This window comes from Syngnathus floridae, chromosome 9 (assembly GCF_059516105.1).
Source record: "Syngnathus floridae isolate MCC-2025c chromosome 9, RoL_Sflo_1.0, whole genome shotgun sequence".
NCBI lineage: Eukaryota > Metazoa > Chordata > Actinopteri > Syngnathiformes > Syngnathidae > Syngnathus > Syngnathus floridae.
This window is the reverse complement of record NC_142421.1, coordinates 13235472-13254507: the sequence shown is the minus strand read 5'-3', so window position 1 is coordinate 13254507 and position 19036 is coordinate 13235472. Positions and strand designations below refer to the sequence as shown.

Here is a 19036-nt window from a genome sequence, read left to right as displayed (position 1 = left end):
AAATATGATCACGTTTTCAATCCATTCCATCTATTTTCTACCGCTGAAATCAACAGTAGCGTCATATCAGCCAATCCTAGCTGCCCTTCGGTGTATGCCAGGTCGGACAAAAAAAGCGCGATTTTTATTAGACAATCTCTACGGGGTCGTGAGAGGTAAAATTCCATCCACCTAATTTAAAATTTCCGCTAGCTGGCTGGTGTGGGCCAGGCAAGCAAGAAAGATGGTGAAGAGAAAAAAATATGACGATTACCGAACATTTCAGAGCGAGTGCACCGAAGAATTCGCATTTGTGGAAAGAAGAGGCTCTGCTACGTGCCTCATATGCATGGACAAAATTGCATAAATGAAACGCTCCAATATCAGGTGCCACTTTGAGAACACGACATGCTACATTTGCAACCAAATACCCAGCTGGGGACAGCATAAAGAAAGCGTGTGAAGAGCTCCAGAGGAAGGTCCAAGCTAGTCAACAGCAACCAGACAAGGTGACTTTAATTCAGCTAGTTTTGCTGGTGCATTAGCAATTGTGACGAACGGAAAGCCATTCACTGATGGCGAGTATTTCAACATTTATGCTTGATGTGGCTAATGAACTTTTTGACGACTTCACGGATAAAGAAAAGATACTCAAACGGATAAAGGACATGCCTCTGTCAGCAAGAACCGTTCACGATCGGGCCATTATGACTGATGAGAGCCTCGACGCCTGCATGAAGCTCAACCTCACTGCATATCAACCGGACGACAAAGCCATCAGCAAAACGATGCAGCCCCAGAAGTCTCATTAATGGTGAGTTTTTTTTCCCTAGGCTCGTTATTAAAAAGAATACATTAGTACACTCAAAAAATCGTTGTTCTTAATTAAAATACATGCATTTAATTGTATTTAGCCTATCGTTTTTTTAAATGGTATGCCTCTCACGGGAAATTATTTTTAAAAAATGGGCATTTATGGCTCTGTCCGCCAAAAAGGTTCCATAACCTTTCTTTGCCCCTCCCCCTTTGTGCTTTGTTGCCGCACGATTCTGCATGAATGAACGAGGAGTCCAAAAATATTTGTTTTATTGTGCAGCTGCTGCTGTCCAACAGTAAAAACGTTGATATTCAATATATTTCAATGTGGAACAAAAGAGAAATGCGACACGAAGACCAGAAAGGACAAGACTTAGGCAATCAGCCCATCATTTACATATTGATCATCCATGCGCAGCCCTAAGGAACGATCGCAAGTCAACAAGTGACGCATTTTGCACACTACTAACTACGCTAACGTCACTTTTGTGCTCAGACTTCGCACTTAGCTTTTAGCAATTAGCCGGTAGCATTTGCCTGCCGGCGCGCTCGAGCCGAATGTGCAAACGTCGCATCGTCTTTGATGACGAGTTGCGGCGGCTGAATTGCCGTCACAGTTACAGGGGTACGCGGCACGCTTGTTGCCATGGTGACAAAGGATGTGCCGGATGTGTGGTTGCTGCGCTAACGGGGGTGGGGGGGCTCCGCGTGCATGTTGTCATGGTGACGGGGGACGTCACGGGTGAGTTGTCGCCACTGCGAACTTGTCACCGGTAACGGACGTCTCGCTGGGCTGTCACCACGGCAACAGGATGCGTCGTGTGGCACTCAGATGGTTGTTGTCATGTTTACAAGATGGCGGCAGCCGGCTGAATAATGTAATGCGGCGGCGGCGCTGCGGCCTCAGCACAGCTGATGGGCGTCGATCTCGCTCTGCAGCAGCTGCTGCTGTTTGGAGGAGCTAGACAAATCCATGGCCTCCTCTTCCTCCTCCTCCTCCCCCTCCTCGTCCTCCCCCTCTGCATTCTCCTTGTCTTCCTTCCGGTGCCCAGCGGCCTCAGGCTCCGCCTCCTCCACATCAGGGGTGTGGCAGCAGGCGTCGGAAGTGCGCATTGAGTCCAATCGGTCAGGATGGGATGCGGTGGTCTTTTTGGATGACATTTCCAGAGACTTCCTGTGCATTCCTGACAAGACAAGCACACCGCAAATTCCGTTGATTGATTTCCACGTTTTCGTGGACGACAACAATAATTGATTGGACGCCTGCTAATAAGTTTTGTCTGTGAAGGCAGCGAGAGTTCAGCGCTGTCCGTGTCTTGCTCAGCCTGCTAACACGGGAAGGGAAAATGGTGCAAGCGCTTCCACATAGCAACTGAATTGGCTTCAAACCAACATGAATGTTAACTCTCCACGTCTGTCAAACATTCCGTCCCGGAGGATTTTGCCATTTCCCAGCCGCGACAAGCCCCAATTCAAAGGAAGGTTGTGGGGCTCCCACAGACCTTGATGATCTGATCATTTGAATCGAGTGTGCTGCAGCAGGGAGGCAGGTCTCACATTGGACAAAAGTCATTGGAATGCTTTGTTTTCTTCATTATTTTTGTTCATGTGGGTGACTGCCACTCCGGACGGTTCAAACCGGCGCCTGTGCCCCTACAGTCCCAGAAGACCTGATTTTGGTTGTTGCCCAGGAAACATGTCTTGCTACTTTTTGGGGAGGCCCGGCATGAAATTCAAGAAGCAAGGCCACTGAAATACTGGAGCGTGCAGCTAATCAAACTGGTTGGCATCATCGAGCACATCAAGTGTCTGTGCTTGAAATTGTTCTGCCGTACATAGAAGGAAAAAAAGGCCCAAGTTGGGTGCATCATTGTGGAGAGATGTCAAAGCTGTCCAATGATTGGGCAGAGGAGCCTGTGCGCCTGTGCGGCTGTGCGCCTGTGCGCCTGTGCGCCTGTGCGCCTGCGCGCCTACGTGCCTGCGTGTCTGCGTGCCTGCGTGTGGTGCGTGTGGTGCGTGTGGTGCGTGCGCGTGGCACTGACGTGCATGCGGCTCACCGAGCAGCCAGGGGGCGCAGGAGCTCATCATGCCATTCTTAGCCGAGTTGAGGATGGACTCAGGGAGTGGGATAGAGTGACGCACCATGGCCCCGTAGAGGCCATACTCGGCCATCACGCTGCTGCGGCCCCAGCACTTCTCACGCTTGCGCCACTTGGCGCGCCGGTTCTGGAACCACACCTGCGGCACACAAAATCACACGCGAGGTCACAACGCAGGCATGTCATCAAGCCTTCAGTCCTCAGACGCCAGCCATGATGTCACGTATTGGGCACAGTCCTTGCAACTGCTCCCCAAAACAGCCTCACAACTGTCTTGCCATGGAGCAATCAGTCCTCATAACAACACACACACTCGCAAACACAAGCGGACTGACCACCTTTGCATTTGTGGACAACGAGCCATAAATGGGCCAAATTTGCACAGGCCAATGCCAGCTATTTGTGGCGCCTTAAATGTTGCAATAACATTCAAATGGTTTCTGAAATGCGTGTCACCTGAATGCGGTCCTCGGGCAGCTCCGTCTTGACGGCGAGCATCTCTCGAGCGTACACGTCGGGGTAGTGGGCCTCGTGGAAGGCTTTCTCTAGTTCCTCCAGTTGGTGGGACGTGAAGACGGTCCTAGGAGGCGGGGGGGGGGGCAAAGTTAGCGACAAGGTCACAAGCGCCGAGGCACAGCGGGACAGCGGGTGCTCAAGGCCGACGGAAGAAGACCCTCTTTGCGAGTACGAGCCCTCGCAAACTGGCCTAGTGCCGGTTTACAGCGATCCGAAGACCAGAGGGGGAGTTTGGCTCAAATGTGCTTCCAACCTCAGCCTTCTGTTGTATTGCTGCGTCACCTTTTTTTAAAAAAAATTCCTCAAGCAACAAGATGAGCTCGTCAGACGAACGTTGCAGCCGTCTACTAGCATGGCAGTGTACGGACGGACACGAGCAGTTTTGTTCGAGCTCTAGTTCATTTTAAAGTTTGTCAACTGAACTTTTAAGTAGTTTGGGTGGGAAATAAGGATTAGGAACCTCTCGCCATGCACCACTTCTGTTGGCTGTAATGGAAACAAGACTTGCAGAAGTTTGGTAGTCACCTGTGGCGCCGCTTCTTCCTCTTCTGAGAAGCCGAACAACTTTTGGACTCGTGGTCGGACAGAATCTCATCATCTGACAACAGAGCAAGCAGCAAAATGGCCATCAAACAACAATGTCACAGCCAAGGTGGAGAAGACAGGCGGGTGGGCGCTTGGCGTACCGGAGAAGGTATCCCTGTGGGGGTCGGTGCTGTGCAGGAAATGGCCGTCGGGTCTCTGCAGGAGCGGCAAGTGACCTGGCAAGAAGCAGGGAGGTCCTCCCGTGGGCCCGGGCGGCCGCTGAGCCGCCAGACTGCACAGGAAGCCCAGACCCAGCGGGAGGGAAGCCCCTGGGAAAGAAAAGGTGCTGCCCAGGGTCTGGCCCAGCCCCAAGCCAGCGCCACTCTGAGCCTCACCCCCCCCGGACGACGCAGATGCGGACTCGAGGCCCAGGAGGTCCGTGATGGCGAAGCCCTTGGACCGCAAGCCTGAACTTTGAAGCTGGGACTTGTCGGGAAATGCGGGAGGCAACAACTTGACTTTGGACTTGTCCTGCATCACTTTCGACATCGCCAAAGGCCGCCGAAGAGCGCCGGGCCGAAGGTGGCGACGACAAAGACAGACGGGCACCGAACGAGACCCGCCCGCTCAACACGCCTCATTTATGAACCTTTGGCTGTGCAGGGGATCAAGCCGGCGGCCAATGGGAGGCCAGCTGGCCCCGGGTGTGGGTGGGAGGGAGGTGGTGGTCTGGGGGGTGGGCGCTGATGTCTCGTGTCAATCTGGGAGGATTAATTGCACCAATTTGAATTTTTCAATCCGATCAGGATTATTTGTGCTGCTGCTGCTGCTGCTGCTGGAGCAACTGCTGCAACTGCTGCAACTGCTGCTGCTGTTGCTTGCCACACACTAAGACTTTTTTATTTTCATCCCGCACACGCACGCACGCACACACACACACACACACACACATGTGTGTGCATGCGTGTGCACACACACGCACACACATAAAGTATAACTATTATCACTTTTTTACACCCCGTTTCATAGAGGAATTATCATTTAGTACAAGTATCAGTGTGACAAAAACAAATCTGACTTGACCATACAGACACCCTTACAGCAGGTTCACAGAGACTGGCATTGCGACCAAACTTGATTCAATCTGGCGACATTGATACACTTTTGAAGCGGACCCTATTTTGGCAGGACATCAAAGTGAATACATCAGGGGACACAAAAGACAGCAGAGGATGAGGTGTGTTTTGTGAGGCGGTTGTCAGTTAAGTGTATTCCACAACAGAAAAAGCAAAGATTAAAGCAAAAATAAAAACAAGCTTCATTTTGCTTTAATTATCTCATAAGAAGATTGACTCTAATTACTTTTTAAAACCATTCATATACACACATTCATGATACACACACAGGCACACACGCACACACAAACCGGATTAAAGCAGGGCATTTGGCATCCAGTAAAGTCTGGATTGAAGTTGTGAAGGTTTTTTTGTTTTTCACACAAAAACCTACAGTGACCAGCCCGGCCGGTCAGTAGCGAGCAGGTTGGCGGGACGGATCAACATCGATACCAGGTGTGGCATCGGGCCGACAACGTCGGCCGCCGATATTCAAAGCAACTCAAATCTGATCAAAAGTAAGTCCTCCTTCCCAGTAGTTGGCGCTACGTTGCAACAATCCGACACGTGGCAGACTTTCAGACCAGCGGGCCCTGCACTTGGGACATGTATGTTTTTGTGCCATCATTTGGTCTTGGTTGCTTTGTTGACTTGCATCTTGGCTCACTTGTTGGCACTCGCTCCCGCGCTTCCTCCTTGTGCCACAACGTGTGCAAAAGGGTTAAAGGTGTCAAAAAGGGTTAACGTGCTTGTTTGCAACGCCTTCATTTCGGCTCCTTCCTCAAAGTCGGCGTAGAAATGACAGTGGGCGAGACCAAGGGATTTGAGACCGCGACAAGAGTTTGTGACTTGTTACTCGAGCATTTTGACGCTGTGGAGCTCCTCGACAGCATCCGGATTGGGCCTTTGCGCTCTCGGACTTCGGTACTGCTTTGACACTTCGCCCATATCTTCTCTGTAATGAACGGATCTTTGCATAAAGACGCTGTTTGCACCATTGACACTGAGGTCGTCATTGTCGCCAAGCGTGGACGTAATAAAAACAAAAAGTCACAATGTTAACGTGTGGGATTACCACCGTTATTTGGAGAAGACGACCACCGCCAAGCAGATTGATGGAATAATCTTCAGATTAAATCTTTGATTTCATTTGTTCATCCTTTCGACCTTTGGCCCGCCTCAGGGCAGCCCTATTTGTCTACCTGCTGCCGAGTGGCCAGCTTTGGACCATCCGTTGGCTCCGATAAATTGCCGTTGCCTTAGAAAAAAAAACATCAAAGTTCCCTTTCACGCCAACGTTGGCACTGCTTGAAGCCTCGAAGTCCCCTTTTTACATCTTCGGTCGTGTTTGTCAGTCGTGTCGTGTTTGACAATGGGAGAGAAGAGCCTACGGAGCCCTTCAAAGGCAAAAGCCATAAAGAGGACCTTTTTGTTTTGCAGCATGGCGCGGTACGCCATCAGCCCGACGGGCCGAGGTTCTGGGATGAGATCTCATGCCTTAGCATATTAGCATGCCAGTTTTTTTAAGCACACTTGTCTGAATTGGCCTCTTATACGGCCAGCAGGGTATTTATATATAGTACCGTGTTGGCCGCAATATAAGACGATGTTTTTTTGCATTGAAATAAGACTGAAAAAGTGAGGGTTGTCTTATATTCGGGGTCTAGGCATTATACCCATTCACTTGTGCCCAGTGATAAGTTAAAGGTTGCTGGTATGACTGAGTATGTTGCTGTGATCATGTGCGTCTTTGACACAAAGGGAGTATATACATTTCATTGTTACTACTGTCCACTGTTGTGCCGTTTGTCTGATTGCGGTTTGCTTCGTGAGTGCACCATTTGATTGACAGCTCGGCTCGCTCCTTTAAATTTGCCTCACATCGTACGAGCAGCCGTTACGCAGCGGCACGGCGACTAACGGTCGCCAGCAAATGTATTTTGTTGTCTCGATGACTTATGTTTGGTGTGTTGCCAAGAGTACAGTAATCCCTCGTTTATTGCGGATAATTGGTTCCAAAAACCACCCGCGATAAGTGAAATCCGCGAAGTACGGTCACCAACAAGAAGCACTGGGCAGGCTAACGAATTAGCGGAAAGATGCTAATTCGCGATCGTGCTAACACGCGAAAACGGACTTCTGAAGGAATGTAAATGAACATTTGACACATTGTCCTAAATGTTAGACACGTTTCCTGGATTTAGAAGTTTTATTTTGACTTTTAAATGTTTTTTTAATTTGGAAAAAAATCTGCGATGTATTGAAGCCGCGATAAACAAAACGCGAAGTAAAGAGGGATCACTGTATTTAATTTATGGTTATTTAGTATAGCGGACCCGTTACGCGCAGTTAGTTGTGTAATGTGTGCCGTCTACTAGTGTTGTGTTACGTCAGAAGTTGAGCATTGATTTACGTGCTGTATTTCTGTCTGTTGCAGAACCACACACACACACACACACACACACACACACACACACACACACACACACACACACACACCCTTCACACGCTTCATGCAATAATCACACACACAAGAATCACATTTACCCTTTTGCCAGTTTGCCTGCATGCCCCTATGAGCCACAGTGCCTGTGACTTTTATGCCAATAATTCAGTAAGGCAATCAAAACTGAACCATGTCTTCCCTCCTGTGTTCTGACCGACACCGGGGGCAAAAAGAGCATAACCACGCGAGCCAACCCCCTATACAGTCCTCAGGCTCCCCAACAATAGCGGTAGCAGTTTGAATCATTTTATTGCAATTTTTTCATTATTCAGATTTGTTTCAAGACTACAGTTACAGTTTGACTTTACTTTGATGGTTAATGCAGTTGCAATTTTGTTGTTTTATCACAGTATTTATTTACATTTCAAAAAGCAGAAGCCATTCATTTACAAATTTGATTGCAATTCAGTTTACATATTTAAATATTCAGATATTAAGACGTGATAGACAGTTTTTGCATGATTTGAATGAGGCATAATAGCATGATTTTTCTCTCGAATATATTGTTATAATCATTTTTTTCAGATATAATCATTTTCTGTGTAAAAATTAAATTTGGTGTTCAAAAAGTCTTTTTTCAAACTTGAGTCTTGAAAAAGAGGGGGTCGTCTCATAATCAGGGTCGTCTTATATTCGAGCCAATACGGTGTATAGTATTTTGCTGTGAGGTGAGCGGTTATGGTTCCCTCATTGGTGCCATGGGCACCTCTGGTGACCGGTCTCCTGTTGGTGCAATGGGCACCTCTGGCGACTCGCGCGCAGCGTGTTGCCACTGTGCTTGCGATTGGAACTTTGGCCTCGTAAGGAGTTGTGCGGAGTGGCAAGCCGATTCACGCGCCGGCTTCTGCCGCGCTTTTCCATCCGTGCCGTTTGCAGGAATGAGGTGGAGCCGGGCGATGGTGAAGCAGCGGATATGGCCCCCGTCGCACTCCGAACATCTCTCTTGAAAATTATGATGGACTTTGATCATCAGCTAGTCTCACTAAATTCAGACGAGCGCGATAAGGAGCTGTGACGCAACAGGCGGGCGCGTTGTGTTGCTGCCCTGCGGCTTTGCTGTCATCGGCAACAATTTAACAAGTGAATGGACACGCGTCTGTGGGGGCATGCCCCTCCCCCTTGTGTCCCTGGCGAGCACACGGAGGCTTGGAGCGTCCCACTAATTATGCATAAATGCACATTTATGCAAATGCACGCACAAGATTAACCTCATTCAGGAGGTAAACAAGTATAGGATTTGAAGGATTAAACTTTTTCAATTAAAGAGTGGGAGCCCGCCCCCTGGCCATCGTATTTACATACACCTCTCTAATCTCTGCCGCAGACAAACACCAACGGGCTAATGGACGCGGCCTAATGGCCGGTAATGAGCCACCTGGACTTGACCTGACTTCGGCTTTTCCAGCCTTTTCCTTGGCGACGCGTGCGCCGTTTTGTGCCGCGAATTAGCGTTTTGCTCATGCCCAACACAAAGCCACACACTGGTGGCACCCTGACGGAACTGACAGGAAGTGGATTTTTTTTACTTCTCATACTCGGTTCGCGCTGGTTCAAAGGTCTAAATGGCGAACCCTTCTTTCAGCTTGGACAATCAAATTATCAATCGACTGTTGCCATGCAAAGCCCTTTCAGACGTGTTTGCGATGAAGGGCTCGAGAAATGAATTGGTCTTGACGTGAAAGCAACATGAGAATGTGAATCTGTCATGGAATGATTTGAGCAAGGTGACCAAATGCAGCTTGGACCAGGGTTTATTGAAGGGAAGGGAGGTGGGCGAACAGAGACACAGACGGGGCAGGCAGTTGCTCACAGATAGCGGGCAGGGTCAGAAGGTCCACTCGGACCAGGAACTGATACATAAAAACAGGTACTGACTGTGAGCCTACGCATGAGACGGCGGGAAATGCACAACGGGACAAGACAACAGGAGCAGAAACACACGGGCAGGGTTTAAATACATGAGGTAACAAGAGGGAGCAGGTGACAGTCATTACAGTAATAAAATGGGTGTGGCTGAGGAAAGTTGCCGGCTGAGCGAGCGTCCTGTGACACGAACATGACAGATTATGAGTGGATGCACAGCCAAACTCGTGGGCACGCTTGCTTCGGGCCCACATGCTGCAACTGGGATGGGCCCCGAACGAATCACTCACACAGCCACTTTTTGTGCTAGCCGATCAAAGCCAGCAGGCGACGAAAGCACGGCTCATCAGTCGGGTCTCAAGTCGCCACTCAAAAGGTCTCATTCATTTTTGGATTGGTGATAGTGCCCGGGATACAGTCCGAGCCCAGTCGGACAGCATTATCAGCTCCTCGTTGAATTTGCGCCGGCAGCTCCTACTCCTTGTGAAATTGTGGCACCAGAGAGCAAAAGCATCTCTCCAGGTTCTCTTGATCTCATTGTAGCCCTCAATCCAAGTTAGCGGGGATTATCACCGTCAAAAGCATCAAGAGGCAGATAACTCTGGCTGAGGCCGCTAATCTGCCAGCATGTTAATGAGACTTGTGGCGGATTGCTTAAATTAAAAGCAAATATCAACAGTCATTTGGCCAAAGGAGGCCACGCGCCCGTCCGCCCGCCCGTCCGTCTGCCCTCAATAAGGCCACATTAAGTGATTTGAGTGGCGGCTCGGCCACTAATCGCATCGTCCTGCAGGCAAAAACAATAAAATTAACAAGCTATCAGGAAGCCAAGGCCGCCCATGAGACGCTGCCATTACAAATTCACCTTTGCCAACTGGGGCTGCGCAAAAGACCTCAAAACGTCTTTTGAGCAACAATAAAGTTCCGCTCCTGGGACAATACACCCCTTTTGTGTAATGCGGTAGAGGCGGCTTTTTTCTGATTCTTCCCTCATTTGATTTTGCCAGATAATGGCACCTTCATTCTTGTAAGATGACAGCTTTTTTTTATTAGGGCCGCTGCGTTCAAACGATCAACCATGTCAAACAAAGCAAACTTTTTTTTTTTTCTTTTTGTGGGGGTGAAGCTAACGCTAAGTTTGCTTTGATTTGATTAAAGTTGGCCCTAAATCAGCTTTGCTGCCACTTCAATCACCAAAGCAGATTTGATCAACAAGCTCATGTGATTTGACAAATATGTTTTATGTCCATGCAGCGGAAACATGATTAAAGTTGCTCACATGCACGCACGCACAAGAAAAGTTTGTTAATGCTGTCCAAGCTTCCCGCAACGACACACGCACACACACACTTGAGCTGGCACACACACACACTCACACACACACACACACACACACACACACACACACACACACACGCACGCACACACACACACACACACACACACACACACACACACACACACACACACACACACACACACACACACACACGCACACACACACACACACAGAGCTGGCAAAAATTGTCCATTGTGGACTCGCAGAGATTTTGCCCAGCAGCTCTAACAGGTGGCTTCTTAAAACATGAAAGTCATCCTTTGTTGGTTAATTCATGGGCACAGACGATTTCGATTAATATATTCTCACTTGTGATTGACTCACAATGTGTTCCCAAACTGATTCACGGGAAAGGGTGCCAATACCGGTGACACAGCACACTTCGATTTTTCTATTTTCTAAGTTCTCCATGGAAAATAAAATGTTTCACTTGATTTATTTTGTTTTTCAGAAGAGATTCCACATTATGTACAGTTCTTAAATTTCACGGCTGCCATTCATGGTGAGCACGAACAAGATGCGTGTGACAGGCGCGCCCGATGAAGCGCTGGACGAATATTGATTGGACACATGATGAGACGTTACAGATCTTTTTCGAGTATAAAGGGATTTCAAAAGTCATGGAAACACACTGCATGGGTGTTTGGGTCTGCGTGCGTGTGTGTTAATCCTGGAGACAGAGATTAGTCAAGATGATTGGTCTGAACCAAAATAACAATAACAGTAATGATCATAATAATAATCAAATAATAAGAATAATGGAGTGTAATCTGCGCCTTAGCACTAATCCGGCCGCTGTCTTCATGTTGCGTTGCATGTTGTTTAATCCACTTAGTTTTGCTTTTTAGCGAGCGCAAGCAAAATCTCATTTGATTGCGTGTTGCCGGCAATCCAATAACGTTCTTTCCACTGGTGTGCTGTTATCTTGACGGCCTGGGTGTGCACGCTGCACATGTTGAGACTTTCTTGGTGATTGTTGGACAGTGTGCGAAGAGCAATGGCCTTGCTTGCTTCCGACCAAGCATCTGCATCACTCTGCTGTTGCTGCTTGTTCTTGTTGTTGGAAAGTGCAAACAAGTGAGTGCTGTCTTCTAATAATAGTGTGTTTGCGCGCGCGTGCATGTGTCCAGATGTCTTATAATCCTGAAACGCTCAAGATGAAAGTGGAATCTTCTCCAATTATGATCCACAGTCTCAATTATCCCTACAAATCCTTCCAATGATTCCCTAATAATCCGCGTGATGGGATCACATGACCTACTTACACAAGTCACATGACCAGCAGCGCTTGCTCTCTCTGGGGAACACACACATACGCATACACGCACACGCACACGCACACACGCACACACACGCACACACACACACACACACACACACACACACACACACACACACACACACACACACACACGCACACACACACACACACACACACACACACACACACACACATTAAAGCCGGCCCGAGGAAGCACTAAACTCAAGTGTGTTGTCATCATCCATCGATTGTTTCCGACAGGGAGGAAGTGACGTGCCCTGTTGGTTGGTTCGGTCATATTTTGAGGCAGTTGGCCTCAAGAATCCAAGCAAAGCTAACGCTGTTTGAGGTTTGTCATGCAGGCAGACGCTACACAGTCATGTTGGGCACGGAGATTACTTTGGCCATTATTATCATTATTATCATTCCAATAGTTGTGTGTGCGCGCACGTGCGTGCACTATTGTGTACCATCACAGTGATGAAAGATTAGCAAAGCCTTAAGTGATAAAAAGCAATTACATATGAATACACACACGTTTGCATGGTCCATCGATATATATTGAAGGAGAAATTGTTGTGTTGACTGAATGACAAGGTGACATGATTTTTTTTTTTTATGATGAGTGGTTTTTTTTTTTTTTTGGTCAATGGCAGTGGCGGAGCTTGGCATGCGTCTGTGCCCCCCCCCCTTCCTCCATGCAGACCTCGGAAGATGATGTTCAGTCTTCTCAGCGCCCTGGCTTGATGCTCGGTGGGCATTTGTATCTAGTCACTGCCTCTTGCAACAGTGGACTTACAACTGCACGGAATGCAAACGCGACACCTGGAACAAAAAGTGGAATTTCAGTGCCATGTTTTGCGTTGTTTTGACTTTTGCCACGTAGTTGCGAGCGTCGCCGAGGGATCGGGACGGGATTGGCCCTTTGCTGGAAATGGCTCGGCCGCTCCCAAACGCCAGCCGGGACCTCGCAATCACCCTTGGGTCTCTTTGGCTCCTGTCAGGCGTGTGCGCCTGCGCACTTATGTCATGTCGTCGTTAGTGCGTTGTAAGCCTTGAACGCTGGCCCAGATATAATCCAATCCTTTTTAAAGTAGTTCATACAAGCAATTACGGCCGTGTGGGATAATGTCCCCCTTAATCTTAAAGGGAGGAAGGCGGGGAGGAGGAGGGGGGGCACCGGTTCGGGGGGGGGGGATTATTTGATGTTGATTTGTGACTCTCAAATGTTTCCTCCATAAAAGTCTGTGAATGAAGTTCTTATCTTGCCTCTAATGGACCTTTTGGAAGTCTCGCTCTTTATCTGTTGCGTGCGTGCGTGCCGCCGCTGAGATGTTTCACTTGTTGCCTGCATGTTGATTTATCCTGCATGCCTGAGATTAGCGAGAGCAAGGACTTATTCTTAATGCACATGTCAATGTGTAGCGTGCGTGTGTTGCGATGCTTCTTGCAGCAAGCTCACTTGAGCATGTGCAGCAGGTCAAAGGTTGCTGGTAAAAGGTACTAATGGATAATAATGCCTGAGCCCCATTAGCCCTGCCTCTGGACGCATCACTGTACGCCTTTAACGCTCAACGCACAGTCGCACACCCATGCATGACTTGGTACTTTGGCACTTGGCTCACCTTAGCTTGGAAAGCAACGTAGCATCATCAATGAAATGAATTAAATGCGGTCGTTCATTTGGAGAGAATTGGAGATCACTATGGCTGCAACAAACCATTTTTCACGATCCATTATCTGTCCATTATTGACCTCCATCTGCGAGTGCACATGCGTGTGTGGGTATGTGTTAAAATCACGCCCCATGACCAGAAAATGAATACCCCAAAGTACAAATGTCGATTATTAGAGCCAATCTGACGTAATTGACGACTAATTATATTATTCGATGGATGATCATGTTAAGCACTGCTGAGCGCCTTTGCATTGGAAGCTTGCAGTATGGCCACTGAGGGCAGCCAGTCATGAGAATGCGCAGCTCAAGTACAGTCAAACCTCTGTTTTCGACCACAATCCGTTCCAGAAGGCGGTGAATCGGTCGAATTCCGAATCTATTTTTCTCGTTACAAATAATGGAAAAAAAATGAATCCGTTCCAAGACAAAAAAAAAAAACGCCTTTTCTAAGCATTTTTTCATTTGCACATTTTTGTCCGATCGCGCAACTGCAGCGCACCGCCGAACGCGCAACTGCACCGCGCTGGTCGCATTATTGTGACAGAGCCGTCGCTGAAATTTAGAAAATATTTTTAAAGTCCTGATGTACTTTCCAAAATTTAAGTGGACCTCAGTGCGCAGGGAGCTTAATTTGGTCCGATCGCGCAACCGCAGCGCACCGGGCGCTCACTGTCGCATTGTTTTAGGATGGCTTTACTGCTCCCACTTGCTGTCTTTGGAGGCATGATTAGGGGTTAGTACAGTGGTTCTTAACCTGGGTTCGATCGAACCCTAGGGGTTCGGTGAGTTGGCTTCAGGGGTTCGGCAGAGCTGGTATGGCATTGCCCCGCCCCCGCACTGTGAGGCGAACTTGCTAACTAGTTGACCACCGTGCCGCTAGGATAGACTTACACAGGCTATTTACTTGCATCTGTATGTCTTTGGAATCTCAGCTACATGTCCAGATCTCCGGTGACCTCTCCTGGTCCCGCAATACTTTGTCACTGGTCAGTAAGGCCCACAACCGTCTCTTCTTCTTGAGGAGACTGAGGAAAGCCCACCTATCTCCTCGAATCCTGGTGAACTTCTACAGGTGTACCATAGAGAGTATCCTCACCAATGGCATCACGGTCTGGTACAGCAACTGCACAGCCGCGGACTGGAAGTCATTGCAGAGGGTGGTGAAGATGGCCCAACGCATTATTGGCACATCACTTCCTTCCATTGAGTCGAATAACCAAAAACGGTGCCTGAAGAAGGCACGCAGCATCATCAAAGACTCCTACCATCCCAACCACAGACTGTTTACTCTTCTTCCTTCTAGGAAGAGATACCGGACTCTACGGGTCAAGACTAGTAGACAGAGGAAACGCTTTTTTCCCCTCTGCCGTCATCGCCCTGAACTCTACAGCACAACACACCTGTCATCACCCTGAACTCTTATCATTCAGCACAACAACCCCACCACAACAACACCTGTATTATCTGCATATACTGTCCATATGTGCATATAATTACTGCATTCCTATCCTGTATATTTATTCACCATGATTACTCCGCTTGTACATATCTGTTCATATCTGGTTATACTGACAATCTGTTGCATATTTATAATCCTATATTTATAATTAGCATTCTAGTACCGTCTGCAAATTTGTTCTACTGCACCTTATTGTGAATACTTAGCTAGTCATATCCGTACTCGTCCCTCATGTATATTATCCCGCATAGTATAACACACCTCATATAGACCTGATTGCACTGTACCTACTGCTCAGTATTACTTTTTACTCTGCACTTTACTGCTTTTTGCACTTCTGGTTGGATGTCAAAGTTATTTTCGCTGTACTGTATTTGTGCTGTACACTGACAATAAATTTGAATCTAATCTAATCTAATGTCGATCTAATCTAATCTACATTTGACATAATTTGGATGGGTATAGGGGATATGCATGTGATGCCACAGACCGGCCGACGCTTTGTTTGGGTGGCAAAAAGCGGCAGACGCTGAGTGGCACTAATAGGGCCAAGGCTGGATTGATCTATAGAGTTAGGTGTACTGGGGCATTTTTTTTAGCATTTTATCGGTGGCAGATCGTGGCAGAGTTGTTACGGTGCAACTTTGACCATGGTGAAGAGTTGTTGTGCCATAGGATGTGCCTATCGCTTCCAAAAAGGCGATACCAAGAAGCTGTATCGGTTCCCTGCGGACCAGACCAGAAAGGATAGCTGGGTGGTGGCGCTTCGTAGGGCAGAACATGGCCGCAACAGCTCCAAGCTTTGGAATCCAACTATCCATTCTTACATCTGCTCAGATCACTTTGTGGGAGGTACGTAATTTTGTTTTATTGACGTTAACATTCATCTGTGAGGTATTGCTCGGATATTCCCTTTTTCTTGCTGCTACTCGGCCATAACCTAAGGAATACATGATTACAGAGCCTCATTACAGTATGTTTGTGCCAATTGCTAGTTTCTAATAATTAGATTGTTCACATATCTACAATTATAAGTCAGAATCATCCATTGTCACTGGTGGATACACCCAAAGATCAGTTCGGCCCCACCTGAAACACCAAACTGGATCCGCCAGTTTCCATTTTTATATCAAGCTTGTCTGAAAAACATTATTTACTGTTTCAGGTGCAAAGAGTGATGACCCTCTTCATCCTGCCTACGTGCCAACTTTGTTCTCGTTCACATCTTCTGAGAAGAAGAAGAGGAAGGAGGCATCACCGCACCGCCACAAACGCGCCGAGAGGCTCGATGAAAGGAGGACACCAGTGCAGGATGCAAGTGAAAGCATCACATCAGAATGTGGTAAATATACCATTCTATATGAATCTTGAACATAACTGTTTAGTAGTATTTTCATTTTTTGCGCTTCAGATAAAGATAACTCATTTTTCATCATTGATCTTCCTTCTATTGTTTGAATGGACATCAACATCAAGTAAAAATGTACATACTACATCATCTTAAACCGAGAGCTACTTCTGGTACTGATTAAGGCAAAGGGCTACCAGTGTGACAAACACTTCTGAAATAGACAATTTGCTCAATTTGGCTTTCAATATGTGTTATTATTGTCATTTCCAGTTCACATGTGTGATTTTAACAAGAATAGCAAAAATACAGTCAAACCTTGGTTTTTGACCACAATCCGTTCCAGAAGGTGGTTCGAGAAGCGAATCGATCGAATTACGAATCTATTTTTCCCATTACAAATACATACAGTGGAGCTTCGGTTTTCGACCACAATACGTTCCAGAAGGCTGTTCGAGAAGTGAATCGTTCAAATTCCGAATCATGTTTTCCCATTACAAACAATGGAATAAAAATTAATCCGTTCCAAGCAAAAAAACGCCTTTTTAAAGCATTTGTTCATTTGCACATTTTTGTCCGATCGCGCAACTGCAGCGCACTGCCGAACGCGCAACCGTAGCGCGTCGCCGACCGCGCAACTGCACCACGCTGGTCGCATTATTGTGACAGAGTCGTCGCTAAAATTTAGAAAATATTTTTAAAGTCCTGATGTACTTTCCAAAATTTAAGTGGACCTCTGTGCGCAGGGAGCTTAATTTGGTCCGATACCGCAACCGCAGCGCGCCGGGCGCTCACTGTCGCATTGCTTTAAGAGCGTCTTTGTGTTTTAGGATGGCTTTATTGCTCCCACTTGCTTTCTTTGGAGGCATGATTAGTTAATACAATCCTCAAAGTAACGAAAATACAATAACAACGGAATCAGTCGGCATCCGGGCCGCGCGGTCGGGTTTTCTCGGGTCCTCCCGGCTCATCTCGCGAGGTTCGACCTCCGAATTTTGTTCGACAACCGAAGCAAAAAAATCTCGAATTTTTTGTTCGAATTCCGATTATTTCGAGAACCGGGACGTTCGAAAACCGAGGTTTTAAATAATAAATTAAATAAATAAATTTTTAAAAATAAGTTTTAAATAAATAGATGCAGCTCACTGACAAGTGCCGCTATTTGAGCTAATTTTAGAACAGTCCTGCAGGCGACTCATGCGGTCCTCACGGGCGACTTGGTGCCCGCGGGCACCGTGTTGGTGACCCCTGTACTACATAGTAATTTAGTATATCAACATTTTTATGTCTTCCCAGATGTTGAACCGGATGGCGAGCCACGTACTGCCACGTGGAAGTGAGGCACATCAATGCAAAAGAAGCAGAGATTGATGCTCTCTGAGCTGAGGTGGAGGCACTAAAGATAAAGACGTGTCTGCTAGATCAGCAGGCTAGAGAGCAGCGGAGGCAGAACAGGTGCTCGTGGTGGCTGGTATCCAGGGGGACTCCTGAGAACTGCAGTGTCAGGACAGGCATCTCCCAGTCCCCTCAGGAATGCCTCCTGCTCCAGTTCGCTGGGAGGGTTGGCTGGCTTCAGCCGCTTGGAGTTGCTTCCTGTGAAAGAGGAAACAGAAGGAAATCATTGATGTGGATTGCAGTGCGGGTTGCTAAGTAAAGCATGCGTGACACACTGTTATAAATGACTGGACTGTTCATATCTTAACTAATGCATAGTTTCTGTTATGATTTTGAATACATGTGTGATAATGTGACAACATTTCTACCCGGGATAATTCAACATATAAAGGTTGTGCCATTTTCAAGGAACAACCTCATTTTGTATCTGAACATTCAACATGCAGGCACCAGGTGCAAAGTAATTGTTATTATGTCCTGAAATCATCAGAAGCCTCTCTTACCTGATTTGAATCTGATGTCCTTAATTGGTTTTGCCAGGGAACCTTTCCCTCCAGGAGCAGCCCATGTGCATGGCATGGAGGTGCATGCTACACCTTCTCGCTCCTCCTTGCCATGAGATAGAAGAGCAGTGCAGCGATGTGAGAACATGCTTCTCCGAGGCCCGCCATACACGTGCAATGGGCTGTATGGATACAACCATCTTCATCACCCAGAACCCATGGTTCCAGAGGTGGTGCACTCTGCTTCTGGCCATGGTGTACCTGTAAACAGAATGTTTGTAAATATAATTGTAATGAATGTAGTGGCAGTTGGCACAAGTAATGATAGGTACACATGATAATGATAACTATTATTAATCAGATGGCTGTTTTAATTCATGAAATTGTCACATAAACTTTTGATAATACTTGAAATCCTGTCATTAAAACCATTTAAGATATTGGCTTTCTAAAGGCAGGCACGTGGATTAGGTACCTACTCATACTTGACAGCACAAGTCACAAGATCAAAGTATTCCAAAGGGTCCCATCCATAGATCCACATGTTGCAGGTTGTTACAGAAACTGAAAAACCTAAGAATAAGCTTACCTAAAATAGATGTCTATATTAGGTTATTTTAGGTTATTTTATAGA

The 19036-nt window shown here is 47.2% G+C and overlaps 1 protein-coding gene and 1 long non-coding RNA gene across 4 annotated transcripts; one reads left to right on the top strand and one right to left on the bottom strand.

Moving 5' to 3' along the window:
- Positions 1 to 117: 117 nt before the first annotated feature.
- On the top strand, positions 118 to 18746 carry LOC148393609 (uncharacterized). 2 transcript variants are annotated; one of them, XR_015860536.1, is made up of 3 exons: positions 118 to 793; positions 16322 to 16498; positions 17801 to 18746. It is a non-coding gene; the product is annotated as an uncharacterized LOC148393609 (long non-coding RNA). The 2 variants fall into 2 exon arrangements; XR_015860535.1 differs by lacking the exon at positions 118 to 793 and adding an exon at positions 4722 to 5568 and having other exon boundaries at positions 15001 to 16498.
- Positions 1049 to 4566, bottom strand: vsx1 (visual system homeobox 1 homolog, chx10-like). 2 transcript variants are annotated; one of them, XM_088385556.1, is made up of 5 exons: positions 4097 to 4566; positions 3936 to 4008; positions 3351 to 3474; positions 2838 to 3033; positions 1049 to 1979 (listed from the first exon to the last, which is right to left on the bottom strand). In XM_088385556.1, exons 1-5 carry the CDS (start codon positions 4482 to 4484, stop codon positions 1699 to 1701), a joined length of 1062 nt encoding a protein of 353 aa, XP_088241682.1. In that variant the 5' UTR covers positions 4485 to 4566; the 3' UTR covers positions 1049 to 1698. The 2 variants fall into 2 exon arrangements, with proteins under 2 accessions (XP_088241682.1, XP_088241683.1); XM_088385557.1 differs by having other exon boundaries at positions 2853 to 3033.
- Positions 18747 to 19036: the final 290 nt, after the last annotated feature.